Genomic DNA, 19,335 nt, shown 5'->3' on the forward strand with positions numbered 1-19,335 from the left:
CCAGGTTGCCCATCCTGACAGCTGAGAGTCTTTGGGTGAGGAAGTCTTATGACTTCTGGGGTCCCAGACTTGTTATGAGAGGTACAGGGGTCTAACCCACCCTCAACAGATTCCCTCCTAGAGCCTCAAGCCCCCAAACTATTGTACTGTAGGATCTAAGAAGAAAAGATAGGCAGGTCCCAAGGCAACTTCCGTTCCCCTCCTCCCCCTGTTCCTTCTCACGCACTCACACACCCTACTGAAACCTAATCCTGAAGCTGCCTCGCGTGCTGGGTTTTCTGCAGGGCTGGCGGGCTGAGGCCTGTCTGCTGGAGCCTGCCCCACCCTGCCCTGCTACCCCCTAGGCCAGGGCAAACAGGTCAGGCATCCTACCCACCCCTTTACCCCCCCCTTCAAGTATGACCAGTCATTCTGTACCTCAAGGGCCACCTCCACCCTGGCTAGGCCCCCACACTGGTCTCTGTATAGCAGCCCCTGGATTCTATTTCAGGTGTAGCCTGCCATGCTACCGGCAGAATCAACAAGCACACACACATATACCACCTCTACCATCCATCACCCCACCCCATTTCCTGTTCTTTATGGCCCCCGGCTCAGCTTCTGAGGCCTCTGCCAGCGCTAAGCCACCTCATGGGGGCTGAACAAAGTGCAGTGGAATCCCTGGAGAAGAGTACATGTCTACCTGGGGAGCCAGGGCAGGCTGTGCAGAGGAAGTAGCATTTGAATTTAAAAAATAAGTGATTTTCCAGGCAAATAAGGAAGGGGGGGCAGGAATAGATCCTCAGGGAGTTGGGTGGGGCGCCACATCTCAGGCAGAGACTGCATGTGTAAATGCATGACGACCTAACCTGCTTTCAGGGAGACACACTTCTCCCTGATTGGTGGGACCTGGTAGTCTCTGAGGAGTCAACTCCAGATTGTATCAGGTCAAGGGTGAAAAGAAGATGGGGAAGTTGAGACGATATCCACTGCTCTTCCCAGAAGTTTTGCAATGAAAGGAGAGAAAGCGGGGTACATGGTCAGGAACCTTTTTTTTACCTAACAGACCTGGACTCGATTATCTGCTTGAGGGGAAATATATACAGGAATGATAATATGTGAAGAATTGTCTGCTTAGAGAAAGCTGGAAAGTTGGAAAGAGTTTATGGAGAATGGAGGAGGTCTGGAATGGCTACCGAGCAAAGCTGAGGAAACAACTAAGGTTGGTTCAACCAACCAAGTCCGTGAATTTGTAGTTGTATCAGTCCACGTGAGAGAGAGAGGGATGGGGGGGGCAGAGAGAGAGAGAGAGAAAGAGAGTAGTGTGTGTGTGTGTGCACGCCCACACTCTGGCACACTTCAGGTATAAAAAGTACAATAGTATAGGATTAGATTAATCTCTTATTGGGTTTTGCCTGAATGATGAGACAGAAAGATGATGGAATCAGGAGGTAAAGGTGCCAGCGAAGATAAATGGATGGGATTCCACCCAGGAAGGAGATAAAACCTGGGAATGAAGAAAACTTTCTATCACTCAAAATTCGGAAGCAAATCAGGAAAAAAAATTAATAAATTTAGCTACATTTTTAAAATCTATTACAAAAAGGGGGGGGAACACAAGAAAACAACTAGATCAAATAAATAAATAAATTGGGAGAAATATTTGTAATTGCATCTCATGGGATTATATATTTAATACCTGAAGAGCTTTATGAACTACAAAAGATTGTTAGGTAGTATTTGTGGTAGTAATATTGTAGTGTCTAAGTGTATCAAATCAACACTGTGCACCTTAAACACATAATCTTATATGTCAGTTATACCTCAATAAAGCTGGAGTAGGGGAAGAAAAAATAAAGACCAATAACCGTCTAGAAAACTAGGTAAGTATCTGAACAAAGTTCATGGAAAAGAACTGCACTTGACCTTCCATACATAAAACAATGTTCAATTCCACTAAAAGGAATGCAAATAAAAATCATACTGAGATACTATTTCTCTCCTTGAAACATTGAACATTGAATTAGCAACATTGAAATGTTTGACAGTGTGTTCTGTTGGGATGATGTGGGGAAACGGCTCTTCCATATTTTTGCTGTTGGATATTTCAATGGTACAGTCCCTGTGAAGAGGCATTTGGCAATACGAAGCTCATTACATGTATGTACTTTCCCTTTGATCCCTTTGACTAACCCACTTCTAGGAATCTTCCAAAATTGCATTGCTAATAGAAAGGACGTGCATGAATTACTCATCGTAACCACTGTTGGTGGAACCTATTTTACAAAGGACTGGAAACAACCCAGAGAACTGATTGAATAATATATGGTCTAGAATCATAATGGAATGTCCTGGAGTGTATAACTATAATACTTTAAAGTAGTTCTCTATATACTACTGTGGAGTGAGCACCAGTTTTGTACAGTTAAAAAATTTGTAAGTGAAACAGTACATATAGAACATAACCTTTTTATTGAATAAAGAAGGGAATAAGAGTACATGTTTACTTACATCAAAAAACCAACGAAGGATAAAATAAAATTATTAAAAGTGAACATTAAATGGAATGGAAGTAATAGGAGTCAGACATAGACTTGAAAATTAGACTTCTCTGAATTTATCTTGTTTTATGAGAATTTAATTTTGGAAGTATGTAAAGTTTTATATCATCATAAAACAAAATTAAATTAAAATGAAGGATAAGTGATCCCTAAAAAGCAAAAGCAGAATGAAACAAATGAACCTCACTATGTATTGTTGGTGAGTTAAACTCAGGAGGATTATTTCAAATGGCAAAAGCAAAGTAATTTGTGTTTTTCTAGGATGGTATACCCTAAGGCAAAAAGAACTGCAAAGAGACTTTAAATTGTTTTTAGTGTTGAGGGTGTTAGCAATGTAATGGCATTGTTACTCTCAAATTATCATATATTTGAACATAAAGATGTTCTTTATGTACATTTCTATATGTATGCTAGAATAAAGCAAATAAATCAGTGTTGATGTCACAATAAACAAGGATGCCAACTTAAGAGGAAAGAGATACCAATATAAAATCAGAGAAAGTAAACGGATGACTTTCATAGTGTGTGGATTATTTCTCAATAAAACTATTAATAAAGAGAAAGAAGGTAAATGCAAACCTTGTAATTTTGAATTGAATTGAGAATGCCAGGATAAACACATGATGTATTTTCCTCTTTAAAACATTGCTTCCCAGCTTTGCCCCTGCAAAGGCCTGGAAATGATGACTAAGCCACACAATACAAGCATCCCTGGCCACCCAGATGGTGGTGTCTGAATTCATTTTCCATTAACAGAAACCAGAATTCCTTTGGAAATGACTGATTCCAGGTGGAGACAAGAAATGTACAAGACAAGCCTGGAACATCTTTTTTACTAGAAAGCAAGGACATTATCTAAGGTTACTGGGGTGTGTCAGAAGGATTCAGGAGCCAAGACCAAAAGGGAAAAGAGAGAAGAAGAAACTTGTGAATTTAAAAGAGTAGAGAGCAGCCAGGTAGAATGCGTGGACCATGCTTTCATTGGCTCTAAATAAACCAATCATTAAACAACCACCACAAATATGAATGAAATAATAGGAGAAATCTGCAAACTGGGTATTTGTTGATGTTGTGAAATTACAGTTAAATTTTTAGGCATGATAATGATTTTAAGAGTTGTTCAGGTACAGTTGTGGTTTTTAAGGTGTCCTTGTTTTGTAGAAACCAGTGCTGAAATCTTATGGATGAATGGCCTGTTTTCTGGGATTTTCAAAAATAATATAGGAAGAAAGTAATGGACTATAAGAGAAGCACAGTGGCCGTGGTTGTGATCATTGCTGAGCCTGGGTGATGTGCCCGTGGGGGTATCACTATTTATTATTGTTTGATTTTTACTTTGGCAAACATTTTTTAATTTTTACATAGGAGGAAATTAGTATTCTCTGCACAAAGATGCACCCAACTAGCAGAAAGACATGATAGAGGAGGACTGGTACCACCTTTCAAGGATGTACAGCGAGCTTGCACAGCAAGCACTGAAACAGGCAGGGCCCATGAAGAAGGAGGGGAACTGGAGAATGTTTGAAGATATAATACAAGAAATAAACATTACACACCATAGGCAGAGATTTTTAAGAAACCATTATCTGGCCCATTTAGTGCTTTTTGCCATAATCCTCTCCATGTATTTTTTTTTTTTTTTTTGCCCATTACTTACTGTTTTAACTCTCATTTCTATAACAACAATACCTTAAATTGAGTGTGTTGTGAACAACAGAAATTTATTTCTCAAAATTCTGCAGACTGGAGTTTCAAGGTCATGGTGACAGCAAGGTTGGGTTCCAGGTTGCACAGGTGTGGCTGACTTCTTACATCCCCATATGACAGAAAGAGCAAGCTAGTTCTTGGGCCTCTTCTTGGAAGAGCACTAATCCCACAAATTACCTTCTGAGGGGGCCCCACTTCCAAATGCCATCACAGTGGGGATGAACTTTCAATTTAAGAATGGTGGGTACACAGCCCAGCACAGCTGTTCGTATTTTCTTATTTTTTTTTTAAAGATTTATTTATTTATCCATACAAGCACTAGGTACAGTCAGAAGCGCGGGAGGGTGAGAGAATTCGCCAGAGCCAGAGCAGGAAGCAGAACAGACAGACCGATGAAATACACTGCTGAGGGGAGCAGCGGGCGGCAGGAGAGGTCTGCGTGCCATGTGGGACCCTCGCCGGCAGCCGGGGATTGAGCCAGCACTGCAGCTTCACAGCCTAGTGCTCAACTGCTGCGCCACCAGGGGAGGCCCAGCTGTTCATATTTTCATTTGTCTTTCTTGTACCTGTAATTTTGGGGCTCTGATTGGTGTCATGTTACCAGAAGTTTATGGTTTTTGTTTTGAGGCCCAATTTATGTGTATTAGGAGAAAGTTGTGTCCACTTGCATAGCAATATGTCATAAGGTGAAAAAAATTGGTCTACAGCATAGTCTGAAAAATAATAATGGGGGCCTCCCTGGTGGCGCAGCAGGTTGAGCACTATGAGTGCTATGAAGCTGTCCGCAGCCTCTGCAGTGCGGGCTCAATTCCCGGCCTGCCAGGGAGATACCCACATGGTGCAGCAGACCTCTCCTTTCTCACCCACTGCTCCCCTCAGCAGTGCTTTTGGTCTGTCTGCCTGTTCTGCTCCCCACTCTGTCTCTGGTGAATCCTCTCACCCTCCTGCACCTCTGACCTGTACCCCAACTCTTGTGTAAAATAAATCTTTAAAAAAAAATAATAATGGGAAAAGAAAACCAATACAGATATATCCTGAAGGGTTGTGTATTGTGGGATTACAGGTATTTTTTATTTATTTGTGTCCCTATATATTTTTTCCCAAAAATTAACATATTGGGCCTTCCTGGTGGCACAAGGGGTTAAGTCTCAGCATTATGAAGCTATCCGCAACCACTACAGCATGAGTTTGATCCCCAGCCAGGGAGCTAACACACAGGGTGCAGCAGACTCTCCTGTCTCACCCGCTGCTCCCCTCAGCAGTGTATTTCAGTAGATCTGCCTGTTCTGCTCCCCACTCTGTCTCTGGTAAATCCTCTTTCCCCCCCCCATCTCTGGCATATACCCATTCTTGTATGCATAAATAAATCTTCTTTTAAAAAATTAACACATTATAAATAACACCAAAAAACAAGGTTCTTTAAAAAGCAAAAGTGAACAATAATGAATTTTTTAATCGGCAGAGGGAAAGGGAGAAGGGAGAGGAACAGAGAAAAATATATCAAAAGACTATTTGGCTAGATCTTAGGAGATTTTATTAGCATATGATATCCAGTACACATTGGGAAGCAGATAAAACCCTGTCCAAGCCTAACTGAGAAACTTTGCAAATATTTTATAAGCTCAGTCCCAACACATAGTCTTGCCGCAGGCTTATCCCGGGACCTTGTTTCCTTTTCTGTAACACAGAGACTCCAGCCAGGAGCCTTGGTGCCTCCAGTAAAACATTAAGCATATTAATTAACAGGTTTTATATGCTCGGTATGAAAAATATGCATGGCCCTTATGCACAGAAAGGAAGCATGCTAACTCAGAAGTCCAAAGGAGAGCCGCTGTGCAGGAACCAACGACCTTTCCATGCTACCAAGTGTTGACAGTTTCTTCCTCACAGCCCATTACGGGGAGGGAGTGGTTTTCTGCCTTGAAGATTTTCTGCCTCTCTCAAGTTCACTTCATAACCTCTAAAAATATTGAACTGCCAAACTGTTGCTGAAATTACTCCTCCTGGGTATGGTGATTGTAATGTTGTTAGTGATGGGGTGAGAATGAGAAATGTGTGCTGTGGTTAGAGTACATTAGAGGTAAGTTCCTGCTTCTGGGCTGATTTGGGTTGAGTTAGAAATCAAGAATGATTTGTAAACCAATGACAAATCAAAGTTTCCCCCCCAAAGAAAATAAAATCAGACCTACAGAGGCTTAGGTCTCCTCACATGCATTTTTGCCCAGCAGGGCCCTCAGCAGGCCTGCAGCAAGACTCAATACCCAGTAAGCTGCTGGGCTGGCCATCCAAGCTGCCGGGGCCCTGAAATGTCTTGAAACCAGGGTGCTGGATTGGGCCTCCCCGGTAGCACAGTGGTTGAGCACTGGGCTGCAAAGCTGCCCACAGCCTCTGCAGCACCAGTTTGATCCCTGGCCGCTGGGCAAGGGTCCCACATGGCGTGCAGACCTCTCCTGCCCTGCCCGCTGCTCCCCTCAGCAGTGTCCTCCATCAGTCTCCCTGTTCTGCTCCCCACTCTGGCTCTGGTGAATTCTCTCACCCTCCTGTGCTTCTGACTGTACCCAGTGCTTGTATAAATAAATAAATAAATCTTTAAAAAAAAAAAAAAAGAAAGAAAGAAAGAAACCAAGGTGCTGGATTCCATGTGAAGTTCTGTCCAAACATCTCACAGAGCTTGGTTCCTCCTGCTTCTTCTCATTCTGCCCTCACTCTCTTGCATCCCTTTGTCCTCTCCTCCCCATACTGCACCCTGCCCTGCCCACTCCTGCACCCTACCTTCCCTATCCTTGTTCCTCTTCTTTCCTCTAGGCCAAAAATACCCCTTCCCCTATGGTTCACCCCTCCCCCACCTCCTGGGCAGCACACGTCCCCTCTGTATTGCCCTCTGCCACCAGGTCCCTGGCTCAGGCTCCTCTTCCTCTAAGCTCCCCTCTGCCCTGCTCTGCCAAAGCTTCTCTACCAAAGCTCTCTCCACTATGGCTCTCACCTACTTTTCCCTCTGCTCATGAATTCTCCTTCCACCTCAGCCTGGGTGGTCCACCTCCCGAAAGTCTGTCTCCCTGCACTGCCTGTATTTGGGGATATTTTTCTGCTCAAAAAGGACAGTTTCTCATCTCAGTGTTCTCAGATTGCAGGAACAGTGTGGACAACAAGTGACTATTTGATGGATGTGTCCACATATAACCTGCCAGCTCTGAGATGCTGATCCTCACCCCGGGGATCTTGTCTGTGCTCTCCCACAGCTGGCCACACTAGGGCTGGCCAGGCCCACTCCTTCACACTCAGGCACCACCGAGCAGGCTGTGTCAGACCCCACTGACAGAGCTATCCAGAGAACAGGCCTGGGTGGGGAGGGTGGGCTGGAATGTGGAGGGTGGCGTCCAGCAGACCCATGGCCAATACAGATGTACAGAAGCACCCAACAGCGCTCCGGCCTGTTGCATCTGGGGATGCTCACCAGTTCTGTTGTATTCCAGGTTCTCCAAGCCAGCACCCATGTTCCTGGATGACTCCTTCCGCAAGTGGGCTAGGATCCGGGAATTTGTGCCGCCTTTTGGAATCAAAGGTCAAGGTATGTTGGGAACCTCGACTCACTCAACATTAGCATCTCATCCCCTAGAGACTGTCTCCCTGCACTTCAAGGCAAAGCTGTGCCCTCAGAAATTGCCATGCATGCCTAACTATGCCTACTTCGTCTCCCTCTTTTCCTGCCTTTTTTCCTGCTCTAATGGAGTATTTACTCAGAAGCAGGGACTAGGTATGCAGCAGTGGAGTAGACAGATATAGTGCTTTTCCTCCAAAAACTTCTGTCTAGTGGAAATAGATCCTTAGATTGCAAGGCTCTCTAATGACAGAAAATCACATGCTGTGAAATCCCAGAAAAGGGGTGCCAGAGACATTCCCTTAGAGGGCCAGGTATGAGGGAAAACCCCACAGAGAATAGAGATCATCCCCCACAAATAATCCTAGTCTTTTCCATCATCCCCTCTGATATTTTTCACCTTTACCTGGGCCCCTTCCCTCCAGTCCTTTCTTATCCTGTTCCAGGCTAACCTTTCCCCCGTACTCTCAAGAGTATATTTCCTTGCCTTCGGGACACAGGCTGTTCCCTTCCAACTTAAGACTTTCTCATCCCTTATACTGTAACAATTCTGTTTACTTGTCAAGTGCCTACACTGTTTCCTGGCATGATAGAATTTAGACTGTGGGGTCAAACATAGAAGGATCGGAGTCCTAGTATTACCTTTTGATTAGCTGTAACCTTGGATAAATTACTTAACCTGTAGTTTCTTCATCAGTTAAATAGAGAAAATAGGACTTTGTATTAGATTGTGATCAGAATTAAATAAATTATTTGACCAAGGGCTCAGTACCTCAAAACTAAGCTGGCTTACCTGTCCCTGAAAAAAAAGGCAGCAGCCAATAAAAGCACTCCTGAGCTCGAGCTCTGACCCCAAATTTCCAAGGGCAAGTCTATGGCTTGGGCTGAATCACATGAAGAACTCCTGTTACCTGGCTCAGGTAGCCAAGCAGCCTCGTCCTCACTGGAGACTTAATCCTACTAAACTACAAAGGCCAATACAGAGCCCATTGGCCCACAGGGAGACCATTTATGCTTTCTGCTAAGTTTCCCCTCCAAGAAAACCAAAACTCAATCTATGTTCTTTTTTTTTTTTTTTTTAATAGAGGCATGTTTTATTTATTTATTTGTTTGTTTTTGTTTGTTTGCTTGTTTGTTTATACATGCACTGGGCACAGTCAGAAGCGCGGGAGGGTGAGAGAATTCACCAGAGCCAGAGCGGGGAGCAGAGCAGGCCGAAGAACCAAAGTACACTGCTGAGGGGAGCAGCGGGAGGCAGGAGAGGTCTGCGCGCCATGTGGGACCCTCCTCAGGTGGCCGGGGAGCAGCTGGGGATCGAACCGGCGCCGCAGAGGCTGCGGGCAGCTTCACAACCCAGCGCTCAACCGCTGCGCCACCGGGGAGGCCCTCAATCTATGTTCTTGACCTTAGCCAATTAGCAGTAATTTGCTTTTCCTTAGAGGTGAAATTGGAAGTGAGAAGGGAGGGGATCTGTGGCCTTCTCTGAGGTCCACCAAAAGGTATATCTGAAAGCTCTTAATATAGAACATTCCTTACAGGTTTGTTTTCTACCCCACTCTCACTCAACTTCTGGAAAGTTTAGCTGTGCCTACTATTTCCTCTTTCTCGCCATTTACTGCAAGAGTTTATCTTCTCCCCTTGCCGTTCCAGTGAAATTGCTCAGCCGCCCCCATGAAATCCAGAGGATACGTTCCAGTCCTCAGCCTGACCTCTCAGCCCCACCTGACAGTGGTTTCCAGCCCATCTTTTTACAAAATTTTAAAATTTAAATTAAAAAAAATCATTTTTATACATGAAATATTTCAGACTTAAAAAAACATGAAAAGTAATATAATGAGCACCCATGTCCACCCAAGTTAAAAAAATAAAACATAAGATACTTTAAGCTCTAGATACCCCTTCCAGTCCCTTTGCCTCCTTCCCAGGACACTGTTCGCCAGGTTTTAGTGTTATGGTTCCAATACCTGCTAATATTCCTATAACATATTTCTATGTTCATTCAAATGTGGTATTGTTTTTGCATATCTTTAAATTTTACAGTGGCATTGTATATGTGTGTGTGTGTGTTTATGTGTGTTTTCAAATTGATTATTTTGCTTTTGCAGTTTCTACATTCTGGTACATGGAGCTCTAGGTCATTGATTTTTTTAACAGCTGTGTAATATTCCTTGTCATCTACATTTAATCTGGTTTTCTTTGGTGAACATGTAGGTTGCCTCCAGTATTTTGTCATAAACATTCTTACACCAGCTCCTTAAACAAATGTATGGGGTTTTTTTTTGTTGTTGTTATACACCTAGGAGTAGAGTTGTAAGGTCTGATTCTATGCACAGTCACATCTTTACTTGTTGTTATTAAAATGCTCTCCCCTTTGTTTGTACCAGTTTATTTACTTTTACCTTCAGGTCTGTATGTACATATCTTTTTTATCTTCCAGCAACTTTGCAGAGTAGGAATTACTATCTTCATTTTATTTTGGTCAGTTGCCCAATAAATGTGAAAGGTAAATAAACAGGACCCAACACAGAGCGTGCTTAGCTGTGGCTACTCCTCCTCCACACGCTCACCTCCCTGGACATCAGTGAGTTCACCCACTAACTGTCAGAGGGGCTCCATTTCCTGACACTCTGGCTGGCCATGTTGAAAGGGTTAGCCATCTGACACACCAGCAAAGACCCCCCAGGAGACAGCGTTCACTCTCACGGCTGCGATTCCACTCTGGGGGAAAAAGTAGCAGGCGCTGACACCATTGGGGCAGCCTGGCCCTAGTCCCTCCCGCAGTGCCCACACCGGGCACCCTAGCACTTGTCGAGAGCGGGTCTGCAGCTGCATGACGTCAGCCTGAGGATGATTGCATGTGGGGCACATCTCTGCGGCAGAGTCACTGTTCACCCAGGCAGCTGCTCCCCAATCACATCACCACTTCCTTCAGCTTCCATTTGTTGCCTCAAGGTGATGTGCATGCGGGGCAGGTACTGTGGGCTAAGAGGTGGGCACTGCCCCTCCTCCATGACCAGCCTCTTCTGTGGCCTGGGCAGAGCAGCAGGATGGTGACAGAGTCCACATCTTCATTGTAAAGTTAGGGAAACCAGAGATTAAGGCTCAACTCTAAGGTTACAGAGCTTAGAACCCAAGGGTTAGGATTTTACTCCCAAACCAATGTCACTGTATATTACACATTTTTATAATGCTCTCTTTGTAATAGAGCTTGAAAGGAGAGCAGTTGTCATTGCCAAAGCCAGAGAGAGGCCAAGAAGAATGAGGTCTGAATAGTGGTGAAAGGGTCTGAGAGCACAGAGGTCATGCGTCTTGACTGAGGGCAGCCTGTGTGGCATCAGGTGGGCAAATGCCAGGCTGCCAGGGATGGAGAAGTGAGGAGGTCGGGAGGGAGAGACAGCCTAGCCTGCAGGATTAAGCCTTGGCAGTATTAGAGAGAGGAAGTAAGAAGAAGACTGTATGAGAAAATGAGGCTGCCTGATCTTGCAGGGTAGAAGCTGGCCAGCACCACTGTAGCTCTTCAGTTCTAGGTTGTCTCTGGTTTGCTTCCAGGGTCTGCCTGTGAGGGCACAGGGGTGAGCAAAGGTGGTGTGTTCTCTGAGCACATAATCCCATTCAGGTGGGAGTCCCAGGTGCCGGCACCACTGGGCAAATCCCAGGTCTGGGGGTGCATGCCCTGAGGCCCTAACTGTTGAGCTGCTGAAAACCAGATGCAACTCCCAGGAAGGGCTGGGGCAGCACTGCAGGCCAGTGCTGGGGTGGGCTGCAGGCAGAACTGGGCATGCCTGCTGCTCTCCTCGCTCTCTCTTTCTCAGGGTGAAGTTAGGCCAGTGGCTCAGCCCAGCCTTATGTCCATAGGTCCCCTCCCACCCCCACCCAGCCACAGGAACATGTACCTTCAAATCAGATTGGCAAACCTTTCATGAGAACTTAAGTGACCTCTAATGGTGACCTCTTCCTCTGTCTGCAGACAATCTGATCAAAGCCATCTTGTCAGTCACCAAAGAGTACCGCCTGACCCCTGCCTTGGACAGGTGAGCCACTTGCTGCCCAGCCTCCTGCCCCTCGCCTGCCTGGTATGTGCAGAGTTATCCAAGCCCAGCAGGCCTCTCCTGGCCACAGGCAGATTCTCCGGCATACACACACCTGCATGCACGGGACACACTGGTTCGGGTGAGCAGATAAATGAGACCATCCCGCAGGGCTTGTACCCCTGTGGGCTATAAGCACTTGGCAAGACACCACAGACATCTGAGGAGCAGGTAAGAATGGAAAGCACTGTGCTGGGTTGATCCAGCAGGTCTGGGTGGTGGGTGAGCTGAAGGGCCAGTGCTTAAATCCGGAGACAGAGACAGTAGTGGGTCAAGGGCAGGAAAAAATAATGCATTGGGTTCCCTAGTGCCTATGGAAGCATGGGGGCTTCTGAATTGGAAATAAGCCCAACCCTCCAATCCATCCCCCTGTTCTCGCTTTTCTGGTATAACCCTAAAGCTCACCCCACTCTTCCCTTTCTCCTGAAAGCTGCCTAAACCCCACCTGCCCCTGGGGAATCTTTAACCCAGAGCCTCTCTCCTCACCACCAGAGCTAGTGCCAGACTCTTCCACAGCCATGTTTTCCTGGACAACTGTCAGGAACTAGGGTTATCTGTGAGTCCCAAGTGGCCCAGATAGCCACAGTATGGCTCTGGCCTCCTTGCAGAAATGCTGCCAGAAGTCCTTTGGTCTTCTTCCTCTCCCAGCCTGGGTCTGGCCAAGGGCACGTGGTTAAGGACCGAAGGGGCAGGGCTAGGAGACATGATGGACAGCTCTCTGGAGGTCTCTGCTTTCTCTCCCCTCAGCCTCAGCTGTCGCCGCTGCATCATCGTGGGCAATGGAGGTGTCCTTGCCAACAAGTCTCTGGGGTCACGAATTGATGACTATGATATTGTGGTCAGGTGAGCTTCCCAAACGGTGCCTCAGGCGCCTGTGTGTTCTGGTCCAAGCCTTGGTCCCTGAACCTGAGAATGGTCTGTCCATCTGGCCAGCTAAGCTGGAGGTCAACAGAAGCCTCAAGAGCAACTCTGGGTTGGAGGGCTTTAGACTGGAAAGCTAGGTGGCACTGAGTGACCTGGGCTCCCCATTCTCTGCCCCTGGGGTACTCTGGGGTCATGGTGCCTCCCCATACATAGACCCAAGGTCCTGCAGTGAGCCCAGAGCAGGCTCTGACACCTGCTCTCTGTAGACTGAACTCAGCACCAGTGAAAGGCTTTGAGAAGGACGTGGGCAGCAAAACCACACTGCGCATCACCTACCCGGAAGGTGCCATGCAGCGGCCTGAGCAATACGAGCGGGATTCTCTCTTTGTCCTCGCTGGCTTCAAGTGGCAGGACTTCAAGTGGTTGAAGTACATCGTCTACAAAGAGAGAGTGGTAAGCACCCTGTGCACCAGCTCCTTCCCTTCTTTCCCCAGCCTCGCCCAGCTTCTAAGACAGCCCTTGCCCCTCATCCCTGCAAGAAACCGGTGGGAACTTTTCAAAAGGAACATTAATAACCCAAAGCTGAAAGATTCCCAAATGCAACCAAGGGACAAGAGACCAGCAGATAGCAAGGGTCTCTGGCCCAGGCTCCTGGAGATGTTACTACTGCCTGCCTCCGGAACCCCGCTGCAGACTCCTCCTCAGCCTCCTCTGGCCAGGCCCAGTCCCTCCCCAACAGCCCCTGGGGGCCCCTCTCTGGCTTTGGATCCTGTAAGCAAAACTCCTGTCTTAACTTTGCACTTCCCTCCACAAGCCTGTCTTCCTGACTGGTTTTGTGGGTCCGCCCTCATGCTCAGCCAGGGAAGGAAGTCCCTTGGACCTTGGGGCTGTTCTGCAGGGACAGCAGGACCCCTCAACCTGAGGGTGCCAGTTCTTAAACTCAGAGTCCTCACTTCTCTCCACTTTGTACCGTTGACCTGTCGGGGTCCTCTACCTGCCACTGAGTCTGGGTCTACCCTTTGGGAATGATCAGAGTCTGTGCTTATTGTTCTAGGCAGGCAGAGATCTAGATGGTTCTTTTAGGGAGCTTGTGTGACCGACTAGCGTCAGACTGCTCTTTAGTGGACCACCCACCAAGTCCCCTCCTAGGTCCTCTAGTTCTCAGCTCTGGGCCTACAGGGACACCTGCCAACTTGTCCAGACCTACCCCCCTGCCCCCTGCCCAGCTGTCACCAGCCACCCCAAGGGAGGGCTGCAGTGGAGTTCAGGCCATTCATCTTCCCTCGCCAAGCCTCTCACCAGAGGAGGATGGTGACAGACAGCCCCCATCTACAGTCAGCTGGTTGCTCCTTCTGGAGGCTTAGAGGAGAGGTTGGGGGTGGGAACAGCTTAACCTGCCTCTGGAGGTCTCAGTGCAATTTGATTTAACTCCACAGCCCTTTCCCAAGCCAGGCCAAAGGCAGGCAGTCTCAAGTAGGTAGCGAGCGAGAGAGAAGACAGAAGTCAGGTCCCGAAATGCAGGTAGGTGGCACAGTGGGAAAGGGGAGCCCGCCTCAGAATCAGGCTGGATGAAGCAGCTCGGCTCTACTGGGACCAGCCTGACTCCCCAGAGGGGAGGAGGGGGTTTCAGCCACCCGCAGCTGTCAGCAGGCCCACTGCCCACACAAATCAGGCAGAGAACTGGGGCTGAGGGAGCACCCCAGTGTTTCCAGAGTGCTGGGGTCCAGTGTCTTCTGAGATCTTCTCTTTGCTTTGAAGGCGGTAAAATCGGCATCCCAGCTAGGCGCTTTTCACAGAGAGAGGGGAGGGAATTGGATCTGCCCGGGTGAGCACCAGGGAGCTGGGGGCTGCTTTCTCACCCTGGCCTCTGCCCATCTGCCCACCTTGTCTATCACCTTGTTCCTCTGCCCCTGGACACCTGTCAAAGGAGTGCCCAGAGGGCAGGACCTGATCCCATAGACTTTTTTTACTCTACAGAGTCCAGTTATCATAAATGATTTGGAATCAGCTCAAACACAAGTTCCTACCTGGCACTGGGGTGGCACAGGCATTCCAATTGAGGAGGCCAGGCCATGGGGTGGTCAGGGCAGCCCGTTGGATGGTGGTGCATGCTCCTTCCAGGAACACCCAGGTCAGTTCCTCCAGCGTTCTTACAGTTCATCCAAGGGAATAAGGAGAAAAAGAAGAAAAGGAAAGAAACCAAAGAGTCTGAAGACATGGGCACTCGGGGAGCAGACAGCAGGACCTCATTTTTCCCAGGGGGACTCTGAGTTGCTCACTGACTGGCCTCGCCTTGGCGACAGTCTGATCAAAGACACCAAAGCAGTTGGATGAGGAAGTGTGGGCTGTGCTTGGGCGCGCTCACCATCATGGTCCCGCCAGGGTTCTAGAACCAGATCTAGCCCTGTGTCAGTGAGGACTTCTCAGGGTTGGTAAGTGAATGGGAGGAGGAGGGAAGAGACGGAAAGGAGTCCTTGGAAGTCCCATCTGACTGACTCCAAAGTCAAAGATAATTTAGGTCTCCAGAATGGGCTGCCAGAGGAGAGGCAGTCATGCCCTGGCCTCTTTCCCCCCGCTGCCGGCTAGGTCCTGCACAGGCCCTTTTGGCTACCCCAGAAACCTCTTGTTTAGTGCTCTTCTCTACCCCATGCCCTGGACCAAGTGCGTTCTCACCACTTCTCCTGAGCTCTGTTCACTCCTCTGGCATCTGACACCCAGGCCAGTGTGGGAGAGGCTGCTCTCCAGGCCTCCTGTCTGGTTCCTTGCCACAGGGTTGTCCTGCCCCTACAGCACTGTTTCTCACCCTGCAGCTTCTGGGCTGCTCTCTGCCCTGTCTGCAGCCTCATCTGCAGAATTCTAGCAGGACCAGCTCTGTGTTCAGGAGCCAGGGCTGGACAGGACTGGAATTCAGCATGGCTTTGGCCTGTCACTTACCTTGTGGGCAGTAAGTGCATGTACCCAGGCAGCTCAGAAGAGCACCAGTGGGGAAACAGGCTGGACTGAGGATGGTGCTAGGGACATGGAGCTATGGTAGTAGCTGAGTGTCTGGTGAGAGGGGGCAACCTCTAGCCCTTGCAGATGCTTCTCAGAGGCACCCCTGGCTCCATCCCTCCTTGTAGTCATGCATTCGCCAGGTACCCCTGAGTGTTTTCTGTGCTGGCAGTCGGCTGCTCCCTGTGCACACATGGATGAATTAAACACCGTTCCTGACCCTGAACTGCTCACAGGCTAGCGGGAAAGACAGGCCTGAAACTGGAATTGTGATGTAATGTGGTAGGGCTAGGGCTGGAGCATCTTCCTGGTGTTTGATGAAGGCCGGAGACGCCCCCTCCATTGTCCTAAGGCAAGAGCCTGGGCCTGGGTGACATGTGAGAGCCACAGAATATCCCCTGCAGTCACTCAGGCCCCATCCCCTCTACCTTGGCCATCCTTTTGCACTGCTCATGATGCCTGGTAACTCAGGGCTTCAGAGACCCCAGGAGATGCCTTCCCAATACCCTTGACTGCCTCTTCTTCCTGCTCCCCCCTTTCCCCCCTGCCCCTGAAGCTGGAGAGCTGGCCTGCTGCTGGTGCTCAGTTCAGGGAGGCCTGGGCGAGCTGGTGTGGGTGTGGTCTGAGCCGGACACAGGGAAGGGAGAAGACAGGGCTGGGAGTTGTTCTGGACAGCCTGACCGTCCAGCTGTAATTCAGTCCTTGGGGAAGGAAGGAGGGATCTAAGGGGGCTCGCCATGGCCCCACAATCATGCACTGGGGTGCTGGGCCACTGGGTTTGGGAGAGGCCAAATGGTTTAAGAGCAGCTGAGACCTTGGAATCATACAGACTTGGGCTTAAGTTTAGACTGACTTTTTAGCTGCATTACCTCAGGCAAATTACTAGACCTCTTAGATTTAGTCTCATCTATAAAGTCTCATCTATAGTTTCATCCTTCAGGGTTGTTTTAAAAATTAACCAAGAGAAAAAAAAAAAACAGAGGGACCTAGCATAGTGCTTGATACTTCATAATGATAAGGCTGTTTATTGGTCTGTCCTGACGATAATGCTATTTATTGTTGTATTGCTGCAGATGGCAGTCCTGCTGGAGAACTCAGTTACACGAGGGGGTGAAGTATTTGTCCAGACAGTAGGGTCTGACCTAGGAAGTGACCTAAAAGCAGGGGTCAGAGGCCAGGCCTGGAGGAAGCAGAGCGATGGGCCTCCTGGGTAAGGCAGCAGGGGTGAGCTCACAGTCTAGATGTCCACAGGACAAACGGGGCCACCAGGTCCTTATGCCCAGGATGGGGATTAGATGCCCTGTGCTCTGTGCCAGGCCTGCAAGGGATGTGGGGCCCTAAGGCTCTGAGCAGAAGGAACTCAGGGGAATACCACCTCACCTTGGGAGACGGTGCAGGGCACCTCAGAAGGGTGGCAGGGTGCTACTATGGCTTCCTGCTGCTTGATGAGACCTCCACTAAGCCGCTTCATGGTCCCCACCTCCAGGCTCCTTTCCAAAACTCTGAGACAAGCTCTGCCATTTCTTTTGCAGCCATCTCCCGTAGACCCAGCTGTCCAGCAAGCTCTTATCCTCTGTGAGGCCCAGGAAGTATCCACGCTCTCCCTGCTATGACACCCTAGCCCTTGCCCCTCCACCCTCATTGCTCATGTCATCACCACCCTCTGCTCTTCCATTACTGTCACCTCTGACCTCTGGTTACTCTGCCTCATAATCCTGGACATTGTCATCTCTTCCTGCCTCTCTGTTCTTCCTCCTCACCTTTCTTTGACTTCTTTTCTTCTTCCTTTTCCTCTTCCTCCTCCTTCCGGCATCCGCATAGCTGTCATTTACTCAGTCCTCCAGTGCCAGTTCCTTTGAATTCTTTCATTCAGTTCTCATAATGACCTTATTGGTCAGTACTATTAGAACCCCATTTTGGAGATTCGGAAACTGAGGCACAGAGTGGATGCATTACTTGCTCGGATCACACAATTAGCTAAATGGTAAAGCTAAATTCAGACCCAGCTCTGACTCACTTGTTCATTGATTCATTCACTCATCAACTCCAGATCAATCACCAAAATCGCAGGGAGCCTGTGCTTCAAACATTGCCTCCCTCCAGAGCCCCTGCTCCCCCACTTCCTCCACGTGCAGCCAGTCCAGCCAGCATTCACAGAGCTGGGTGGAGACCATGGTGACCTTACCTTACTAGCCACTTGATGCCACTGGCCACTCCCTTGTCCTACCCCTCTTTGTTGTTCTCAGACCTTGCCCCCACCATTATCTTCATTTCTGCTCTACTTCCCTCCCTATTCTAAGCAGAGAGCTCCTGTCTAGCTCTGCAGGGGAAATAAAGGTGGTTACCGGTCAGGCGCTCTCACCTAACAGACTTCTGGTCTACAGACAGACCTGCATCCCCTCTGCTGGCCTCCGCCACCTGCCTCCCTGCGCCCCTCTCTGCTGCTCTTTCCTCTGGTCCTCAAGGCACCTTCTCCCATCTCCTGGGAACTGTCTTCTCTCATTTGTCTCCTTTCTCACCTTTTTACTCTCTATCAAAACTATCCTCTCACATCTACAGATTTGTTCAGTTCCCTCTCACCTTAAAAATAAGAAGCCCATGGCCTCCCTGGTGGCGCAGCGGTTGAGCGCTGGGTTGCGAAGCTGCCCGCAGCCTCTGCAGCGACGGTTCGATCCCCGGCTGCTCCCCGGCCTCAGGAGGAGGGTCCCACATGGCGTGCAGACCTCTCCTGCCACCCGCTGCTCCCCTCAGCAGTGTACTTCGGTCCTTCAGCCTGCTCTGCTCCCCGCTCTGGCTCTGGTGAATTCTCTCACCCTCCCGCGCTTCCGACTGTACCCAGTGCTTGTATAAATAAATAAGTAAATAAGTAAATAAGTAAGTAAGTAAATAAATAAATAAATAAATAAATATAAGAAACCCCACTTTAGCTTAGGCTCACCCTCCTTCCCTTCTCCTTCAAGTTTCTGGAAAGAGTCATGTCTGTGGCTGGTGCATCTCCATGTTTTCACCTTCTGTTTTGAAACCTTTCTAAGCCTGTCCTTCTATCACCAATGACCTTCTGGCTCCCACATCCAGCCTTTGGCCTCCCCTTGGAGGAACAGCACACATCGAGGGAGGGGGGCATTTCCTCTGAACAGGGCAGGTGACTTGGTATTGGCTCAGGTGTGAGAACCACTGACCTGCAGGATAAAATCCCAGACCCGGGCCTCCCCGGTGGCGCAGCAGTTGAGCGCTGGGTTGCGAAGCTGCCCGCGGCCTCGGCGGCGCCGGTTCGATCCCCGGCTGCTCCCCGGCCACCGGAGGAGGGTCCTACATGGCACGCAGACCTCTCCTGCCGCCCGCTGCTCCCCTCAGCAGTGTACTTCGGTCCTTCTGCCTGCTCTGCTCCCTGCTCTGGCTCTGGTGAATTCTCTCACCCTCCCGTGATTCTGACTATACCCAGTGCATGTATAAAGAAAACAAACAAACCAACCAATAAATAAATAAATAAAACATGCCTCTAAAAAAAAAAATAAATAAAATAAAATCCCAGACCCTTAGCATAGGA

General features: G+C 48.6%; 1 protein-coding gene across 11 annotated transcripts in view; it reads left to right on the top strand.

Annotated features, from left to right (window-relative positions):
- The window catches only part of ST3GAL3 (ST3 beta-galactoside alpha-2,3-sialyltransferase 3), a gene marked incomplete at its 3' end in the record, with an annotated part of 165,599 nt that overhangs the window by 128,798 nt on the left and 17,466 nt on the right, over positions 1-19,335 (top strand). For 7 of the 11 annotated variants that reach the window (XM_084243587.1, XM_084243591.1, XM_084243593.1 and 4 more), the window contains 4 exons: positions 7,721-7,815; positions 11,813-11,876; positions 12,681-12,776; positions 13,064-13,250. The exons of 1 other annotated variant lie outside the window; for it this stretch is intronic. In XM_084243587.1, the coding sequence (XP_084099713.1) occupies positions 7,721-7,815; positions 11,813-11,876; positions 12,681-12,776; positions 13,064-13,250 (442 nt within the window). The remainder of the gene's footprint in view (positions 1-7,720; positions 7,816-11,812; positions 11,877-12,680; positions 12,777-13,063; positions 13,251-19,335) is intronic. 3 more of the 11 variants (XM_084243597.1, XM_084243588.1, XM_084243596.1) reach the window with 2 other exon arrangements.

Source organism: Talpa europaea, assembly GCF_964194135.1.
Source record: "Talpa europaea genome assembly, chromosome: 9".
NCBI classification, from domain to species: Eukaryota; Metazoa; Chordata; class Mammalia; order Eulipotyphla; family Talpidae; genus Talpa; species Talpa europaea.